General features: G+C 55.3%; 1 protein-coding gene across 1 annotated transcript in view; it reads right to left on the bottom strand.

Annotated features, from left to right (window-relative positions):
• Window positions 1-200: 200 nt before the first annotated feature.
• ADAMTS2 (ADAM metallopeptidase with thrombospondin type 1 motif 2) overlaps window positions 201-20,243 on the bottom strand; it is a 231,201-nt gene continuing 211,158 nt past the window's right edge. The window contains exons 14-22 of the mRNA XM_082621776.1: window positions 19,771-19,894; window positions 18,666-18,746; window positions 16,805-16,971; window positions 14,538-14,697; window positions 12,519-12,651; window positions 11,502-11,706; window positions 9,914-10,043; window positions 8,906-8,995; window positions 201-2,945 (exon numbers count right to left, since the gene is read on the bottom strand). Coding sequence (XP_082477902.1) covers window positions 2,488-2,945; window positions 8,906-8,995; window positions 9,914-10,043; window positions 11,502-11,706; window positions 12,519-12,651; window positions 14,538-14,697; window positions 16,805-16,971; window positions 18,666-18,746; window positions 19,771-19,894 — 1,548 coding nt within the window. The 3' untranslated portion in view covers window positions 201-2,487. The remainder of the gene's footprint in view (window positions 2,946-8,905; window positions 8,996-9,913; window positions 10,044-11,501; window positions 11,707-12,518; window positions 12,652-14,537; window positions 14,698-16,804; window positions 16,972-18,665; window positions 18,747-19,770; window positions 19,895-20,243) is intronic.

Genomic DNA, 20,243 nt, shown 5'->3' with positions numbered 1-20,243 from the left:
CGGGGAGCTGGGAGAGAGGTCGGTCCTTCTGGGCACCTCTCGCCCCTCATGGGATCCTGACTTGTGCAGCCTTGGCTCACTGCCTACTGGTGTCCCTCTACATCTCTTGGCTTTGTGAGGGAAGCATATCCTTCTGTCTGCCCAAGTTTAGGCTGGGAATGGGGGACAAGTGTAGTCAAGGTAACAAACAAACACAGGCATGATGTGCAAAAACACAGACGTTTTGACTTTAATAAGTTATAAAACCAAGGAGCCAAATTTTACTATACAGAAAAACAAATGTACTGATTGCTGTCATCAGTAAGATAAAATGTTGTGATGTGAGTTCAGCACCAAGATGACCCATGTGGCAGCTGCCTGTCAGACAGGAGTACATAGTCATAATGCCTCATCTGATAAAGACTTTGCTATTGAGCACCATTTATAATATACTCCAGACAAACAAACAAACAACTTTAAAGTACACATGAAAGGCTTATACGTGAAATTCCATGGGTTTTCCAGAAGGAGTAGGTCAGAGAGCCAGGTCCCCAAACGCCAGCACTAGTCTTCCCACGAACATGAAGTGACTCTCAGGGCCCTCAGCTGACTTTGCAGAGCAGTGGACAAAGAGGACCTCTGAGTCTCAACCTGGTGTTGGGAAACCTTGGCTCAAAGGTATCCTCTGCCTTCCCCAGGCTGCAGGAGCCTCTCAGTCAGCTCTGGAAGCTCCGGACTGTTGCTAAGCCAGCTCTCCACCTGTCTCAAGCTCAGTGGAAATTTGCAGTGTCTCAGAGCGGGTGAACACTGCCTTCATAGACAGAGAGACTTCTGAGGACCATCTAGTCTAGAGAACTCTGTGGATATATGGCCCAAGGCACTGAGTATGGCATACGGGGCCGTGGCCACCTGGCCTACAGTTCCCAGAGGGCATCTTTCTTCCTGCAGCAGAAGAGAGATCCCCCTGGGTGTGTCCCACCTGGGGACCCTCCCCGAAGTCTTCCAGCCCCCAAGACACACAGCCCTGCTCTGCTGTGATCTGAGAAGGGAGTGTTCCCGTTCTGTGGCCCCCAAGCTGGGTAAACTGAGTAATACTCTGGCTAGGGTTAGTCTGGAGCTTCCTCGACATTCTAGGATGGACCCAAGCAAGCACTGCCCAGTCCTTCAGCCCGTGAGTAGCACCAGCTGCCATGGGTTCAACCAACGAGGGAAAGCCGTGGATACATTTCCTAATGATAAAGAGACGAGGGTGCAGAAGTGCTTCACACTACATCTTGTTAAAGAAGTGATACTATGAGAGAATTCAGAAAGGTTTCCTCCAGTTTGGTTCCGAGGAGCCAGCAAGCTCCTTGGAGACACCGGGACGTGTATGAGCAAGTGTGGAACATGGTGGCAGAGGGGAAAGAGGTAGGCTGCGCTGCGGAGATGGGGAGGCTAGTTTTCAACCATTTGGAAGGTTAAGCATCATCCCAGATGTCCCTTCACTGTTTCTTACCCCCTTACTCTGTCCCTTAGACCACATGCAGAGGTTCACACACATACACATGCACAGGTTCCAATAAAGGTTTTTAGCACCTATCCTGAGCCTCAGTATTCTCATCCACAGAATGGGGAATGAAATAAGAAAGAGTTCTCTAAGATCTATGACTGGTGAGAATACAAAGGCTTTAGAACTTTCCTGGACATGAAAAGCTTAAGAATTACATGTCAGGCTAGGCCCAGCTAAGGAGCTAATGTGCTTGGGTCTTGTAATTTTGGGAAGTTTAAGCTGCATGTTCACACACACAAAAAAGTGAGCCTTGACCACTCACTGGACTTTCCAGCAGAGTGCATGCCTCCCTCATCCTTCTAGTGCACTTAGGGAAGGGGAGAGCCTCTCTGGGGAGCCCCAGGTCTGAGGCCAGGCTGGCCAGAGGTGACAAGCAAGAAAAGAGAAGAGAGGTGAAGAAAAGAGAGGCCTGGGAGAGGCTGGGAGTGCCAGCTGGCCACCACACTCATCCTCATCACCCGCCTCACCACCTCGAAGACTGGAGTTCACGGCCTCCACTTCACCGCACTCATCTTAGTGACTGGTCACTGAGTAAATAAATCATCATTTCTCCCAAGAGTCCCATGGGGCTTGTGTCTCGGTCTGAAGATTGGCAGGAAATGTCCTGCGTCTCCAGCAGGGTTGTCACCACAAGGAAAAGAAGATTCCCAATCACTTGCTCAGAAACTTGGGGCAAACGTTTTCTCTCTCCAAGTTACCCCTCCTGTCTTCCCTCATCAATGGGGGTTGTAGAACCTCTATATTCCTCTCCACCCCACACTCCACCCCAGTACAGGACATATATATATATATATATATATATAGACTTTTTTTTTTTTACATCATTCTCCCTCTTTGTTTTCCCAAACCCTTTTGGAATCAGGAATCTGACTTCCTCTCCACAACACAGGAGCTGTCGTCCCATGGAATATCTCTATAAGCAAGAAAAAAAATGCTATTGACGCTATCTTTCCATTTTATTAGAACTTTCCGAGCATCTCTTTCTTCCTCATCTCATCCATGAGCTCTTGGATTCTTTGGTTCCTGGTCTTTTCGTATGGGCTCGGTCGTCGAGGGATTAGGTTGGGTGGCTGGACTTCATCCTCCAAGCCATGGATTTTGTAGGGCACATCCACAGCGTTGGTTTCCGGATGGTCCTCGGTGGCACCGGTGCTGGAAGTATTGAGAGGCACCTCCAGGGGTGTGCCTGGCGGAGGCTGCACCTCCATGACTAGAGTGGGCACTGGGAGGGTAGGCATGAGCTCTTCAATGTCATTGTGCTTCCCAGAGGGTGGTTCTGCCCCGTCGTCCACATTGGTGAGGTTGTCTTGCAGGTTACAGGATTTGCAGCACAGCTTACTGTAGCCTGGGATGGAGCAATAGCGAGACAAGACTTCCATCCTACAGAACATGGACTTGTCACCTTGGCAGCGGCCCTCTGAAAGAGAAAAGTGGGACAAATAACCAAAGGACAGATAAGGGGGACCTTGTTCCCCCACAGGAAGCAGTTTTCTGGAGGAGGCATTTGAAAGAGCCCAGAGACAGCACAGAGGCAAGCGAGCTCACACAGAAAGCCTGTGTGGTTTTGATATCGGGCAGCCCTTGGGCAGGGTGGATCCGGGGACCCCACCCTTGAGGGCTGCCACACAAGCTGTGAGCAATGCTCCCCTCCTCCAAGCAGGCCCTGACTGAGTGCAAATTTTTCAGTATCTCTCAAAGTCTGAGACAGAAATGAGGCCTGTCTATTCTCAGGGAGTGATTCCAAGCTCATCTTAAAGAATGGGACTTTGTCAGATCTTCACATTTGATATCCCAGTGGTAACCCCAATGACATTCTTTGGCACAGTTTGACTCTACAGTCATCTTTAAGCAGTAACTATAACAAAATTAAACCTAAAAGAACCAGTTCCTAACACCCAAAAGAGCGAATCCCAGAGCCTTGGCTGTGGCCTCACCATACTCCTCCACATTTTGTTCCCATCCTCACCCAAACTCTCCAGATGATCTTTGTTTCTGAAAAGGGACTAAAGAGAAATTAAAAATCACGCAGACTTATCTGGGATTTCTTCCACTTGCCTCAACTTACTTGAGAGCCTTATGTCCTGCCACTGCGCCATCTACCACATGGCCCTGCCACATTGAGCTTCTGGCCATTTTCCAAAGTGCTCCAGAACTTGATGCCTTCACATAGACTAATCCTTCTGCCCAGCACATCCTCCCCTTTCTTTCCCACCCAAGATCTGGTCATCCATGGTCTGTCTTGTATGGAGAGCCCTGACTCTCTGCAGAGGTCACTGTTGTCTCTCTCTTTCCCTCTTTCCTCATGGCTGTCTTCTCCCTGACCTGGCTCCAACCCTGGCTGCAGCTGTATTAATATGACCCGTCCAACTCCTCTCGTTCTCACTCTCTGTCTTCTTCCTGAATTTTTATCCCGTTCCCTTTCCCTTAATACCTAATTTCACACACAACACAAAAATTGAGATGATTTACAAAAATTCATTCAACATAAAAGAATAAGTCATTTAACCGTATAACAGGGGATATTTGGTCCATTATAAATTCTTGATCACTGACTTCAGTGGGCCCAACCCTCCACCTATGTCCCCTGCTCAGTCACTCTCTATTCTTCATAATGGGCGTTTCAAACGTTTCCCACATAAACCTCTGCTGTGCCCTCCTTTCCCCTCAGTCTCCCAGGTGACCTCATCTCCTATTTAAAGGAAGGAAAGAGGGGAGGTGGGCAGGAAGGAGGGAGGGAAGGGGCGGCCACTGACGGGGCCCACATCTGACATGGTTACTCTGTGCACTAACACAGAGCACGCTCTACATCTGCATGTGAAGCTATGCTAACTCACTGAAACTTCTCACAATAACAGACAAGCAGGCCCCCTTCCATTCAGGGCCCGCGGTTCTGACATCTGCCCTCTGCATGGCCATTGCTCCAGCTTATAATTTTCCCTTACAGGCTGGCAACCCACTTAGTTGGACACCAACCTCAAACTCCCGGAGCTTCAAACACTTGGATACAACAGCCTACTAGATACCCCTCAACTCCTGTGGTCCCAAAAGTGGATTCCACATGTCCGGCCCAAGCCCATGGCCTTCACTGGTGCCACCCATCTCAGAGAATGGCCCTTCATGTGCACAAGCCAGACCCCGGGCATCCCCTGTCCGGTCATCTCCAGGTCTGTCAGTATTTCCCCCGATGCTCTCAGATGTGTCCACGCTCCCCTCTCTCCTGCCTCCACAGGGCCAAGCTACCTTGCCTCTTGGCTGCAACATGGTAAGAGCTTCCTTTCTGCCTGCCTGTCTCCATTCTTCCTCCTTCTTATTTAGCTATCCTGCTGCAAGCAGAATGATGTTCTTCAGCCGGAGATGTGACCATGTCACCGTCCAGACTGAAGCCCTTGTATTGCTCCTCCATTGTTTTCAGGGCAAGGACCCGTCCCTTTCACCTCTCCAGTCTCATTCAGGCCTTGATTGCCTTGCTCTTCAGTGTGCTCTCTGTGGCCAGAGGGCCTCTGCACATACTGTGCCTCCCCTCTTCCTCTTATCCCCGAGGCTCAGCTGAAACACATCTTCCTCAGGCAAGCATCCCTTGACCTCCCTTGGAGGTTAAATCCCCCAGTATGTGGTCTTATGGTGCCATGGGTCTCCCCTTCCCAGCATTCCACCCCAGCTACCAAGTCCACATTTAGTTGTCGGATAAGGTAACTAATGCCTGACTTTTTCATTATCCTGAAGCTCCAAAAGGCAGAGCCCCGAGCTGTATCTGGATGCCCCTTTATACCAGAGCCTAGAACAGTGAATCGAAGAATGCATAAATGTGAAAAAGACCAGTGTGAATAACTGAGCAAGTCCAAAACAAGGAAATCGTGGATTTTAGAATGTCAGTGCTATAGGGGAGAAGAATACACAGAGGCATGTATCATTAGAGAGGGACCCAACCTGGACTCTGAGCTTCTAAGTGGCCAAAATAAGGAGGAAACATGACTAGGCGCAGGACCCAGAGTGTGAAGAGATTAGGACAGATAGGCTGTTTAGGAAAAGCCCTGGTCTTCCTAACCCTGAGATGGAGAAATAGGCCCACATGTGGAGGGGGAGGGCTAATGGCCTTGTGCTGCGGGTCGATTCCAGAAATCAGACTAAAAGATGCTGAGATGTGGCTTTCAGGGTTTTAAAACCTTGGATAAAATTTTACACAGATATCCAATATCTGAGACAGATGAAACCAGAACAGTCCTGTTGGAAGCTGGGCGGGGCATGCTCAGAGCCCCTGCTCCCTTCTCCCCTCCCGGTCCCTCCCCACTCCCTGGCAGTCACTGAGGTAAGCGTGTGGAAACCACCGTGACAGCCCTCAAGGAGACACAAGGGGCTTTGGTAATACTTGGTGCAGCGTCTCCCCCAGGCTTTGGCCATCAGCTGGGGCGGGAGGCCAGAGGCATAGGCCTCAACAAAGATGCAGCCAGGCCTAGAGGTGCTGCTGGGACTGGGGTCACCCCTGCCACACAGACACCCTCTCCTGTCACCTGTGCCTCTTCCTTCACACAAATAACAAGCATCTCCCTCACTTGTCTTTCACCAGGCTGGGATCCGAGAAGCGGGTGTCACATCAGTCTAGGGTAAGGGTCTGCCAACCACTCTTGTGGGCCAAGTCGGTCCCTCCACCTGGTTTTGTAATCAACGTTTTATTGGAGCAGCCCTGTTGGTGGCCTGCCAGCAGCTGTAGGCAAGGTGCCCTCCGCAGGGATTTCTCCTGATCTGTCTGGGCAAGGAGACTTAGTGGACGCAGTTCGTCAGACACAGTTGTCTTGGTCTCCTGTCTCTTGAGCTGAGAGTCTTTCAATGATCAGAGCTCTGGGCAGACTGACCCCAGCCACAGCTACTGTGACCCCCACCCGAAGGCTGGCACCTGGAACCCGGCCCTGTGCCCTGATGCCCATCTCCATGGCGCTGGGTGGTCTGGTCGTCCTTTCTCATGACCTCCGTCCTCCCCGGAACGGGATCCCTTCATGGGAAAGGGAGGGAGAGATGCCCCCTGGCAGGACATGACCCAGACCCCAGATTAGGAGGTCCCTGGTTGGACCCTGACCTGCTGTGTGGTCCTTGTCAGCAAGGGGAGTGGACACACAGGCCCTGTGGCTCCTGAGGGTAGGCCTTGGGAGACAAGGCAGGCATAGCTGAGCACACCCGTGTGTGAATGTCGCAGGCCAGGCGCTCAGACTTTCGGCTGCCTTGCCCTTCTCCCAACCCAGACTCTCCTAAGACAGACCTGTTCCCTCCCTGAACAGGTAGCCCAAGGCTGAGAGCGGTGTCAGGAGCCAGGGCAGTGGCCTGATGGTGGCTCAGGGCACGGTGACCTGGACACTGTCTCAGCTACTAACCCCATATTCCCACTCCACAGGCTGGGATCCCAAAGATGGGGAGAAGCTCACATGGGGCCCTTTTCCCAACTGTGAGAACTTATCCACAAGGAGACAGCCAAGGTGTTCCTGCAAGGTACTTGTTTAGCACTAAGGATTCAAAACTCAGAATGCCGGCGGGGTGTCTGCACGGGCTGCTGAAAAATGCCTGAGGAGGGGGCACATGCCTCAGTGGGGGGGGCCCTCAGTATCTACGTTGGGCAGGGTAAGGGGGACAGGAAAGTCACTGGAATCAGAAACCAAGGAAGTAATGGACCAGAACGGCACCTGCAGCCCTGCAGCGCCGTCGGTCACAGAGGTGAAGAGAGGAAGGCAGCAGCGTGCCACACCCAAGCACCCAGTTTCACTGAACTTTTATTGAGTTTATTTGTGGGATGCATGACAGGAAGTCTTTCCACTGTTAGTAAGAGTAAAAGTCACTTTCACAGTCACTTTGGCACACACTAACGTTGTCTCATAAAAAAACCAGAAAAGCAACGACAATGGAACCTATATAATACGTCATTGAATACATACAAAACACTAATAAAATATCCCTGATAAACCAAAGTGCATATAGACAGAGAGCACGATGCTCAGGACCGTATTGCACCTTCCCAGAGTCACTCATGTCACTCGCATTGCCTAAGTCAAAGTTGGAAGTTAACAGTCATGAGAATTAGTATGGGTTACACCGAGTATTTACATAACAGTAACTAGTGCCAGGGGAGGGCTGGGCGCTGTCCAGCAGGGATGCTATGAACAGGGGACGGGGCTGGGGCGAGTGGGGGGTGACCGGCGGGAGTGCTACACTGGTCACGCCCAGGGCCAGGCCAGTCGCCCTCTGGCGTAAGGCAGCGCCGGCAGCAGAGTGCCCGGGGCTCCAACAACAGTCAGCGCCGAAGGGCCGCTCGGGCCACAGAGCGGGTCTCCTTTCCACAGAGGTGAGCCCGTACCTGGGGTCATGTACAGACTGGACTGGGAAGCCTTACCCTTGACCAAGGGTGGATGAGCGGGCCGCCTCCCTCTAGATTGCACTGCCTGCCTCCTGCCTGGGTTGCTAGCAGCCAATTCTGTTACCTTTCAACTTTAAGGCATCTTCTACATAGTTTTATCTAAGCAAAAAAGCGATAAAAATTGAGGTAATTCTGTAGTTGTTCACATGGGTAGGTGGCCGCATCCACGTGAGACAGCCTTTCACTCTCACTCTCTCGCGCCCGTGCACGGGGTCGTGTGTGCACGTTGAGAAAGGCCATTGGAGCGAATGGACAGAGAATGGAAGTGGTGGTGCGTCCTGACGTCCCACTGCGGGGACACGTCCCCTGCCTCCTCTGCTTGACCTGAACCCCCAAGGGGACAGGCTACGGGGGCCAAGGGTTGTGTGAGCTGGACACAAAGGCCACAGGAAGCAGGCCACAGTCACACGAGTCAGGAGGACACACAGCACAGGGTCAGCAGCAGCAGCAGAGGTGGTAAGGGAGCCGCCGACACACTGCCGGACATGGGCCGGGCGCCCAGGACGGCGACGCAAAACTGCACACCTGCGAGACCCCTCTGGCCTCGCCTCGCTGGTAGGCGGCATTTGAAAGGGGACGGGTGGGCTCCGCCTCGATTTCCGACCCGCAGCTCCAGCCTGGAGGGATGTGGCCCCGCAAGGCGGTCACCAAGTGGTCACATTCAAACTTTGGCCTCTGGCCCCTCCAGCACCGCGACAGATCTTTGCCCCTTTAAAAACCATCACCGCGAGGTCCTGGCACCCCCACAAGAGGCCGGTGCCCCGGGCCGTGCCGCTGCGAGACTGGCCCTCCCGGCCAGGCGGCTCCAAAGGGGACAGCCGAGCACAGAGGCCCGGAGAAAACAGATTCAACCAAGAGAGCGCTCAGGAAGAGTCAGGGCAGTTTTCCATAGAAAGAGAGGAGGGGAGCCCACGGCAAGCTCCACAAGGCGCAGGGCATGCACTGGAGGGCAGAGACAGAGTTATAAACGGGCCGGTTACTTGACGAGGTCTTCTGGACTGGTGAGTTGGGGTCCGGCCGGGACAGCCATTGAACTACGTAGCTCTTCTTGGACGGATCGGAGATGTTTCCTAGAGGGAAAAGAAAGGAGTCTTGGCTGCTGGGGCACCAGGTCTGGGCACCCAACCCACCCACCCCAGGCAGAAGGGCTCCCTGGATTCTGGCATCCCAGGGAGGGGGTGACGGGAGGGCCCCAACTCCCCAGTGTGGCCTGCAAGCCCTCCTTCGGCGCAGATGGGCCCCAAGCACCCTGTCTAGGCCCAGTCCTGACTCTCCCACACCAAGCATCCGGGTCTCAGCTACGCAGAGTAGCTTCAGCTACTATCCCCACACGCAGGCCCTACCAGCGCCTCCTTATCTCTGTTCTGACCTCCAAGTCCCCGCCGTGCCCTGCTCTGGGCTGAGCAGTGCCCTGACTGCTGGCTCTGGAAGTGCTGGGAACAAGTGAATCCCGGCTGTACCCCCTCCTCAGCTGGGGGAGGCACAGCTGACGCCCTGAGCTCCCTGCTCCGCAGAAGGGACTCATGACTGGATCTATGTCTTCAGCTGTTGTGGGGACCAAAAGAGCTGACGTGTGTCCAGCACTTGGCCAGGCATCTACACACAGCCAGCATTCTGGTTGCTCTCCTTGCAGGGCGGCAGGCACCCCCTACTCATACAGGCAGCCCTACTCACATGGGCATGGGCTGAGCCCCGATGTGCAGTCACTGTGAATACAGTTTCTGTCTCCCAGACCAAAAGGGAGTGCCAGCCAGGAAGGCAGGGATGGACTGAGTCCACGCCATCCTTCACTAGGGCCTGGCCTGGAGGTGAGCATGGCAAATGCCACTTCCTTCCATTTCCTGCCAGAGAGAGGTCCCAGCCTAGGCCTGGGTGGGCTTAGCTTCTCCTTCAAGTTCACAGATGCTGAGTTCGACCAGTTGTGGGAAGAGCCGCATTTGCCTGGACCAGCCCCCCTCCCCTGGGCTTGCTGCATGCAGAAGGCTTACGGGGACAGGGGCCAAGCCTGCAGATCCTGGCCGTCTCGGGCCGCTCCTCCCGGCAGACCCCGAAGCTGTCGTCTCCGGTTCGGCAGAGCACAGGCCGTTCCTGGGTGCCGTTGCCACAGGTTACCGAACACTGCAGGCAGAGGGTTACCAGTCAGGGCCCGCCTCCCACGCTCGGCTGGGTCTGAAAGGGCTCCCCAAGCGGGTGACCCCACAATACGTGGGAGGTGGGGAGGCACAAAGGGTAGAGGGTGAGCTAGAGGCCTGCCCTGCCTAGCCCTAGCCCCAGGCAGCTGCCTCAATCTCCTGGGCTCTAGAGTGAGTTAGAGAGAACAAATATGCAGGGCCAGATAGGGCCTGGCACTTCTGGCTTCTCAACGAGCACCTCCCTCCTCTGGCTAGAGGAGGCCCAAGGCCCAGAAGAACTGCTATGCACTGGGGGCCACTGGGAAGGCTCTGCCTGGGTCCAGGAGGCTTCAGCAGAGGACCCTGCCTCCTTCTGGACACAAGGTTCTACACGACCAGCACCCTCACTGTCCCCTCCAGTCTTGGGCCGCCTTGGCCTCACCGCAATGGGAGGGACCAGAATGCGCAGTCATGCCCAGACTCGTGGCTCTGCTCACAGCTCAGCCCAGCCTTGCCAAAGGATGATTCTCAAGTCTTTGCCTTGTGTGTGACAAAGGGTTGACTCAGCAGTCCGGATTGCTCAAACCTGCCCAGTCCCAAGAGAGGCCTATTTTCAGGGCTGGCCCTTGGGCAACTCCTGGGAACCAAGTTCATGGAATGGTCTGTCTGGTAAGAGCATTTTTGCACGCCTGAGGCCTTGGATCAGGCTGCACCAATTTGTTCGGTTGGTTTACACCAACAAGATAATTCATGGCGAGCATCCGCTTTCCCTCTGGGGTCTGGGGCTTCAGTAACTGATGTCAGTCACGCAGGCACCTGATGCCTACGTGACTGATCCCCAGTGAAAATCCTGGGCACCTAGATGTTTGTGCCTGGTTTCCTCCAGACTTCACCGAAACACTTTTTCCCTTTGCTGATTCTATGCTGTGTGCTTTCATTTGTAATAAAGCAAAACCATGACTACAGCAACTTCTGAGCAAATCTTTGAGACCAAGCCTGGTCCTGGCGACTCCTGACCCACCAGGTCCGGGGGCTGGATGTCAGTGCTCACATCAGCTCAGCCCTGCCCCCAGAACGGCTCCTCCAGCCCAAGACTATCCTTTCCAGCCCAAGTTTAAGCCCTCTCTTGCCCGTGTTTCCTCCTGCAAGTCTGACTGGCCTTCTAGCCACACCTCTGGCCCCCAGAGACAAAAGCCCAGGCTTCCCTTTGTTTTCTGGAGCCCAGGCTGTCCCCAGTCTCCTGAGGGTACTGTCCCCAGGAGCATGGGAGCCTCTACCCTGCAGAGTAAAGATACACATTCCACTGAGTTTCCCATAGCCACGTGGAACCACGGGTGCCCTGAGACCTACGGGACGTGGCCCAGGGCAAGAACTGCATCCAGGCCCAGGTGGAACGCCCTGGCCACTTCAGTCTCACCCAAGCTTGGTTTGGGGGCTGAGGACACAGGGCCGGGGCACTGCTTACCTGGGACCAGGGTCCGGCCCGCCACCGACCGGGACAGAGCTCACGGTTGCAGGCCCGGCGGCCCTCGGGTCGGGCGTCATTGCAGTGCTTGGTGTGCACAGAGCGGGTGGTGTTGTGCAGTGGCTGAACGCAGCGCACGGAGCGAACCTGCATGCCCGTCCGCCCACAGCTCTGACTGCATGCCTCCCACTCGCCCGTGACCCACCTGTCAGGGCAGAGCAGCACATGGTCAGCCCCTGGAGAATCAGCGTGGCTGAGGCCCTGGTGGACAGAGGCAAGGCAGCCTGCTCCTCCAGGCGCATCTTTACCTACTGTCAGGAAGGCGCCCTGGAGGCTAGCTGGGCCCCTGCCTGAGGTCCTGCAGACGATGAGCCCCAAGCGTGCCCAGGGCTGGGAGATCCTGGCTGGGGTGTGGCCATGGAGAGCCGGCCTGTGTCCCTTCTTAGGCTCCTGGCAATGCCCTCTGACCTCAGCTTCCGCTGACATCACCAACCCTTCCGGGCAGCAGCATGGACACCCTCAGCACCCGTCCCCGAATGGCCCCCACCTGCCTTTTACCCACTATCTTCCCCACTCAGGGTCCTGAAAAAGGAACCTGGGCCCAGAAATGCAGCCCTGTCAAACCCCGGAGCCGGAGGATCATGGCTGTGGCCATTCCAAGGCCGCAGCCTCTGGAATGAGCTGCTTGGGAAACATCTACCACAGGACCAGAAGCAAGCCCTGCACCCTCGGAGCCTCAGTTGCCCCATCTGAGCATTACCACTTGTTGTCATTTCTAAGGTGCACATTATTGTTTCCGTCTAGCAGGTCTGAAGCAGGGGCGGGGGCACTGCACAGCCTGCAACATCTTAGACTCCATAGAACGTGGTGAGTGAGAAAGAATCTGTCAAACGTCTCAGGGCACGTGAGGCTCAGAGCATCCAGGGAACCAGATCATGCACCACCCTCCACAGGAGCCCCAGGGCTCTCCCTCCCCTCCTCTAGTGGGGCTGGGGGCCGGGGAGCCCTGGCACTCACACGGGCTGGGAGCACTCCTGCGGGTTGCAAGCCCGGCGGATGGCTTTGGGCTTCGAGAGGGAGTCGCAGAATCCTCGGTGCACCATCTTGTGGTCCAGCCTCCGGCGGCAGCCATACTTGGTGAACTGGGACCCTGAAGACGAGAGCTCGAGGGGGCTCAGTGGGACAGTATGGGCCCTCCAGCAGGCGTGGAGGGTCGGCTCCTCAGGCCACTTAGCCCCGTTCTCCCCGACCTGCTAATGGGGTGGGGGGGTCGGGCAGGGACACATCTAGCCCGGTGTCTACCCAGCACCCCAGGCCAAGTGAGGGTGACAGGCCAGGGAGAGTAGCCCCCTTCTCTCCTGCCCCTTGGCTGGCTTCCTGGGGCAGGAGGGAAGGTTCTATTTCCTCTCCCGTTGTTTAGTCATTTACTCCACCTTGAATTAATGTGCTCTGAGGACCTGGCTAAACATGGAATACAGCCTGCAAGGCTCCTCCAGCCAGTCTAGTGTAGCAGTTCTCAAGTGGTGGAGATTTTGCCCCTGGGGACATCTGGCGATCTCTGGGACACTTAGTTGTCACAACTGGGGGAGGAGATGCCACCGACATCTAACAGGTAGAGGCTGGGGATGTTGCTCAGCATCCTACAATGCACGGGACTACCCCCCACAATGGAAAATTATAGACCCCAAAATGTCAACAGTGCCAAGTCTCAAAACCTCAGCCTAGTGGGTTAGACATGAGAGAATATGATTGGGCAGCCTGATCTAGACTGGGCATCTGGGGGTATCCCAGGAAACAGAGGATGGAGGTGTGCTGATTTAGTGGGAAAGCGGTGGAAGGGGCTCCCCGGGGAAGAGATGGCCTATGCAGAGGCCCTGAAGCAGGAGCACAGCGTGTCCAGGAAAAGCACTTAGGGCCAGTGTGGACAGGGCTGAGTGAGCAAGGGTTGGGGGTGCCAACGGCAGTGGGAGAGGTGAGCAAGTTGCTTGGACCTTGGAGGCCATGAGGAGAATTTTGTTCTTTATCCCAAGAGCAGAAGGAGCTGCTGAAAACTGTGATCACAGAAAGGGGTATGGTCTGATCTGCCCCTTTAATAGATCACTCGGAGGGCAAGGGTGAACACACGGGGCCAGTTGGGTGGCGAGGATGGTGCCAGGACTGGGTAACAGCAGACGAGTGCAAGAGATACGCAGGAGGGAGACTCAACGGGATGTGCTGATAAAATCCAGGGGCCCGGGAGGCTCAGTGGAAGGCTGGGGTGCCATCCGCCCAGGCAGGAGCACTGGAAGATGAGCCCTCCGTCTGCCTGGGCCCGGCAGTGGGTGCCCCGCCCACTGGGCAAACTCCCTCTGTTGTCTAGGCGTGGGACCCTTCATGGCACCTGAAGGAGGTCTGTCCTGGCCACCTGCTCCTGCAGGCTGAGCTCTCTTCTGCCTTTTATCTCCTCCAGCCCCCTAGGAGCAGTGACTACACTGGGCAGATCAGAACTTCTTGTCTGTCTGTTATGTCCCGCCCAACTGTGGCCTCTTTGAGGTCCAAGGCAGGTGGGACCTCTCTGCACCCAGCCCTGCCCCAGGGAGGAAAGGCCTTTCTGCATTCGGAAAGGAGGGATCTTAGGAGGGAATGTGCAGGGGGGCCTCTTCATTGGTCTCCAGCATGGCCTGAGCCTTTCCTGTGACCTGCCTCGTGGTGTCACAGTAATCCATCCAAGCCACCTTCACGGCCACCTCCCGCCAGGCCGGACCTCCCTCTCACACGATGCAGGTGGGTGCTGGTGTCATCCAAGCCCCACACATGCCCCCTGGCTGCCCTGGGCGCCTGCTCTTCCTGCCCACCCTATGCCACCTCACTAGTGGGGCTAGGCCCTTGTCACCCAGGCAAAGGTCACTGGCTTGGGTCTAGTGTTCTCATACCTGGCACATCCCTCATGCCAGGCAGTCAGCAGGGACCATGGACTTAGGAAGCTCCTCATCCAGGAGACCCCTCCCACTTGGCCCCAACCTCCTCTGGGGCCCCAGCTCCGAGACGGCCCCTCACCTCCACCGCAGGGCTTGGAGCAGGGGGACCACTTCTTCAGGGCCCACTCGTAGCCCACGGAATTGTCCTCCAGGACGTTGTTGTCGTCCACATTGAGCGAGTCCTCGTGGATCATGTACTTGTAGGTCAGCGAGATGCGGGCGTCCCCCCGCGGGATGACCTGCCCCGGAGACGGGCGTGAATGTGTCTGCCCACCACCACCCTCCCTCGGCGACCGGGTTAGGAAGGTCAGCCCGAGGAACACGTGCGGCCAAGTCTCATTATTCACGATACTCAGGTTCTAGAAAGTCCCGGCAAACACCGAATCTGCCAGTACTGAACCGCTGCTCACAGTTCAGGGAACACGGCGTCAGGGCCTGCGAACCTCTGGTCGTGACAGTTTCATTAACAGTCAGTGCATAAGCTTATTCTATGTGCGTTTCTGTTTAAAGACACCTTAATTAGCACATGCCATTGATTCATTAACACTGAACTCATGGCCAGTACCCGGTTACTTGTGCCTGGATGCAGCTCATCTAACACATGCGTTCTCTCCTTAGGGCAAACCTGCAGCTTCCTGCTCGGAGGAACACCAGACCCATGCTTGGGGCCATTTTAAACAATGAAATCATCCCCCGAAAGCACAAAAATGCGAACAACATGGCAGTAAATAGAGTGTGAAAAAGACGCTTGTTTGCAGTAGCAGCTGAAACAAGAAGCAGAGCCTCGCCTGTTTCGCCTCCTCACATTTTCCCCTGCTCCACTGCGAGTACCGGCAGACCTCGCTTTACGGCGCTTTGTTTTACTGCGCTTTGCAGATATTACATTTTTTTACAAATTAAACTTTTGTGGCAGCCCCACATCCAGCAAGTCTATTGGCGCCATTTGTCAACAGGATTTGCTCACTTTGTGTCTTTGGGTCACATTTTGGTAATTCCCACAATATTTCAAACTTTTTCTTTATTATTACTTTTATTATGGTGCTCTCTGATCAGTGATCTTCGATGTTATTATTGTAACTGATTTTTTGTTTTGTATTTTATTTTATTTATTTTATTTTATTTTATTTTTTTTGTGGTACGCGGGCCTCAGTGCTGTGGCCTCTCCCGTTGCGGAGCACAGGCTCCAGACGCGCAGGCTCAGCGGTCATGGCTCACGGGCCCAGCCACTCCGCGCGCATGTGGGATCTTCCTGGACCGGGGCACGAACCCGCGTCCCCTGCATCGGCAGGCGGACTCTCAACCACTGCGCCACGAGGGAAGCCCTTGTTTTGTATTTTTAATCAAGGTATGTACATTGTTTTTTTTAGATCTAAGGCTATCACACACACTGGGAAACCAAAACATTCATGTGACTTGCGTTATTGCCATCTTCGCTTTACTGTGGTGGTCTGGAACCGATCCTACAGTATCTACTGAGGTACGCCTGTATTGATTTTGGGATTAGAAATGCTTTCGGTAGGTGAAGTTACCAATACAGAAATGGCAGATACTGAAGCCTGACTGTATATGCACTGACAAAGGCAGGGCACCAGAGGCGTTTCTGGGGATGAAAAGTACATGCAGCCGAGGTGAGCAGGGCAGAGCACAGCGCACATGAAACACCCCACCGCCACAGCTGCGCACTCTGGTGTGGGGCGCTGGGTCCGGGTGCCTGAACCCAACCATGGTGTGCTCACCTTAACGGAGGGGCAAAAGTCACCTGAGCCTTACCTGTAGTGTTTTAACTTTTTTTTACTGATAAAATATATTATGTATGCAATTAAAATTAATTTTTTAAAAGTGAATTAGGAAATCAAGCCCGCTTTGTACTCCCATCACCAGGAGCAGCCTGTGGTCCTGGACTCAGGAGACCTGGGGTCCAGTCCTGCCCAGGGACAAAGTCTAGTGTGACCTGGGTCTAGCAGTCCAATTTCCTGAGCCCCACTGGTCACCCCCAGAGAGTGGCTGGGTTTGGATACAGTGGCAGACATGAATAAGCATGATGAAAAGTGGTCGTGAATGTCACCCAGAGGGGGAAACCTAATCGCTTGCAGGGGATTTTGTCTTTAGTCACCCAGGGGTCGATCCAGGGCCCAGAGCCCAACTGGTGGTTCCATGTCTGTTCCTTGCTCTGACACAGAGAGAGACCCTTGGTACCAAAGTCACGCCAGAGAGGCCGTTCAAAGCACGGTCCGAAGCATGCAGGAGGCTCAGGGTTCCAGGCCCCCCTCATCCCTTCCCTAGCAGCTACTTGCCCCCTGCCTGGGCAGCCAGGAGGCGGTGGGCCTGGCCCCTGCCTCAACTTACCAGCACAGTGATGGTCCCGTGCAGGGGGCCCATGGTCTGCAGCGTCTCCCGGCCATCCTCGTCCCGGTACTCCCACTCCACACCCATGGCGATGAAGGACTTGGAGTTGGGATCCACGTCATTCTCTTCATTTAAAATGAACTTGCCTGTCTCCAGGTTCTTGACGGCTGCGAATGGCAGAAGACAGCCAGTGTCACCCCGGGGCAGAACTACGGGAAGGCTGGCAGGGTATGCTGGTTTGAACAGGTTGGGGAGTTACAGGGACCAGAGCTGCTCGTCTCCCGGCTGCCTTCTGCCGGGGGCCCGTCAGTCCCACTGACAGCCCACACCACCTTGGGCACCTGACTTGCCCTCTGTCTCTCAGCCGAAACTAAGTCTCCCTCTAACTCTGCCCTTCTGCCAGGCCCAGGGCCCTTTCCTGGATCTGCCCCTCAGGCCCTGAAGGAGATGCTGCATGGCAAGGGACTCGGCAGGCATCAAGGCCACCTCCTTGCTGTCTACTTGGAGCACTCAGTGGGCTCTCAGAGCCACTGCCTTCCCTGCCCCAGCCCCCCGGGCAAGGGGCATCTGCTGGACATCAGGGCACAGGGCTGGGTGAGGGCTTCCTTCCCTGGGGTGAGCATACGTCCCATATGTCTCCCCACCCCATTGGTAACTGTGGCTCCGCCTGGGTCCCCACCAGTTCCCTACAACCCAAAGAGGCATGACCTGGCCCGGGGACCACTCAGGCCACTAGGCATCCACAAAGAATGTCTAGGAGCCGAGAATCCACTGGTCAGGAAGCCCCACGCTTCCCACAGTGGAAGGTGTCTGCTGGGGTTCTGCTGGAAGATTTTAGGTGGTGTCACAGACTGGGCACAAAAATCATGGGATCACAGAGTTAGGAAATCATTCCCTTCACAAGTCTCCTAGAATCCTCTGAGAGCCTCAGCGGGCGCCAGGAGGTCCTCAGCTTGTCACTAACTCTCCCTCCTCTTGTGCAGGGAGAGCAGGAAACAGTGTTTAGATATAAGTGTCTTTTTTTTCAGGGATCAACTTTCATATTTGCCTTCTACTTAAGGCAAGTGCCACTGGCTTTGCATTTTGGGATAGCAACATAAAGTCTCCTCTTCAAATAAGGAAGAAAGAAAAATTCATATTAAGAAGAGTGGTGTCTGTCTCGCGTCAGTGGCGGGGGCCAGATGGAGGCAGTCATGGAGCCCCTGACCCAGTCTGGCCTCCAGGGCACAGGGAGGAAGGTCGGGACCCAAATTGGAGGAAGGGACTTGTATGGGGTCCCCTCAGTGACCCCGGCATCACTTCCTACTTCGGCCTTACAACTTGGTGGGGGGCATGGATGGGTGAAGCCCCTTTGAGGAGCCCCAGGCAGCCTGGAGGAGCACAGCCCCACAGGGGCTGCCATGTGAGAAGGGGGCACTCAGAGTTGTTAAAACATCCAAACTTTCAACAGATGCCAGGAATCCCTATTCCAAAAGAATCACTTGAATTTAAAATGAAACTAAATGAAAAAATGCAAATATGTCATGGGAGCCCATCTACCAGCTGACCTTAGCAGCCGCTGCTTAAGGACCTTGCCTGCCTTCCAGTGGACAGGGGGCTTCCCCCTTGGCCTCGAGATGGAGTTAGGGTGGGGAGGTGTGTCATGTTTTAAACACATGTCCCTCCACAGCTGCTGCCAGGGAAGCCCTCTGATCCCAACCCCTGGCCTCTCCATTAGGAAATGACTCCAGGAGACGTCCACCAGGTGGGCCAGACCAGGGACAGGGGAGATGGGGCTGCAGTCACCCCTCTCAGCTGGGCCCCTGATCCCCGGAAGAGTCAGGCTGCAGATCCACCGCACTGCCTGGGCTCCGACACTCACCCAGGTGGTGGCTGGTGGTGTCTGCCTCCTGGATAAGCAGGTGTCTGGCTCCTGCTGGGATCTCAAACATCTTGATGTAACCTTTGTTGGGATGTGGGGAGACAAAGCCAAATGAGAATGGAGAGGCCGTCGAATGCAGACAATGCCAGGAGGGCCTTGCCCTCGAAGGTGGTTCCAGAGCCCCCAATGTTTTATGGGCTCTGACTGCCCACCCAGACAGGGGTCCACGGGAAAGCTAGCACATCCCAGCCAGCCACAGCCCTTTGCGCATCTTCAAATCCAGGTGCTCCTTCAGCCTCCTCCATTGAAAACTTAGTGGGCGTCCTCGTGAGTGTCCCTGGAGTCACACCTGGGCACGGAGCTAAGATGCCACATCCAGGAGGGAGGCCTTCAGCAAACTGCTTGCCCTCCCTGGACCTCGGCGGCTTAATCCGCAAACTGAAGACAGCCTGTTCACGTGGGGCGATGCAGAAGGTCAGCTCCTGGCACCCTGGCACCAGCTCTGAGTGGAGTCTGGCAGGTTTGTCCCATGGCCTTCTTCCAAAAGAGGTGAACCAAACAAAGTGGCTTCTCGCCATTTCAGACAGAGGTAGAGCGGTCAGCTGCTGCAAGCCCACCCAGAGCACCAAAGCCAGACGGAGGTACCACTGTGGAAGGAGGCTCACCAAGCGGTCTGTTTTCCCAGAGCCCACCTTGGCCAGGGACCCCAAGTTCCCCAGCCCCATCCTGTGGCCCTGTGGGGACAGGCTTACATGTCCCTAGGCCACAGGCTGCACTGACCAGCCCATCAAAGTCCTACTGACAGGTGGCTGGGGGCAGCGAGCAAGGGAGGCCAGCCGGTGACCGGAAAGCCTTGGAGGGCTGGGGAGGGTGCCCTCAAATAAAGACTTCTAAGACCCACCCTGTGCACATAAACCCTGGCGTTATCCCTATCCCTGCCCACCCTGGGGCCTGGCGCAGCTGCCCCTGACCTGATTCTCTCTCCTCCCAGACTTACACCCCCTCTCCCACAAACAGCTGAGAACCCAGTCAGAGCCACCTGGCCAGGTGCAATAGACGTTCAGGCCTGGGTGCCCTGGGCAGGGGGAGGGAGGGGCGCACTCACCGAGCTTCTTGGGCGAGCGTGTGAATGTGCCCTTGACCACCTTGCAGTGGGAATTGTCCCCTCCACACACACCACACTTGTCCTCCTGCTTGCTGGAGCCGATCACCCCGTCACAGCCCACCTTCTGCAGAGGGGTGGGGAGGTGCAGTGTATACTCAAGACCCCCTCTCCCCAGCTGTTCCCTCCACAGCCCAGGTCTGGGCATCCCTTCTTTAGCAGTTCCTGATTCAGGGGAAGGAGAGGGGGCTTTGGAGCAAGACAGACCCTGTGTGCCCACCCAAGGACCAGCCTGGCCCCCTCACTCATCCACTTGTCTGGACAGTGTGACCTGTGGAGGGCTCTGTACAGCCTAAATAGGGCCTGGTCCTGAGGCTGTCCTGCCACAGCACGCTGGCGTCCTAATGGACATATCAGACATGGTCTCTGCCCCTCCTCCCGGCCGTCTATGCAGCGCAGCCCCAGAGGCGGCCCCT

Source organism: Mesoplodon mirus (assembly GCF_964341445.2).
Source record: "Mesoplodon mirus genome assembly, chromosome: 5".
In the NCBI taxonomy this organism is placed as follows: domain Eukaryota; kingdom Metazoa; phylum Chordata; class Mammalia; order Artiodactyla; family Ziphiidae; genus Mesoplodon; species Mesoplodon mirus.
This window is presented reverse-complemented; position numbering and strand designations above follow the sequence as displayed.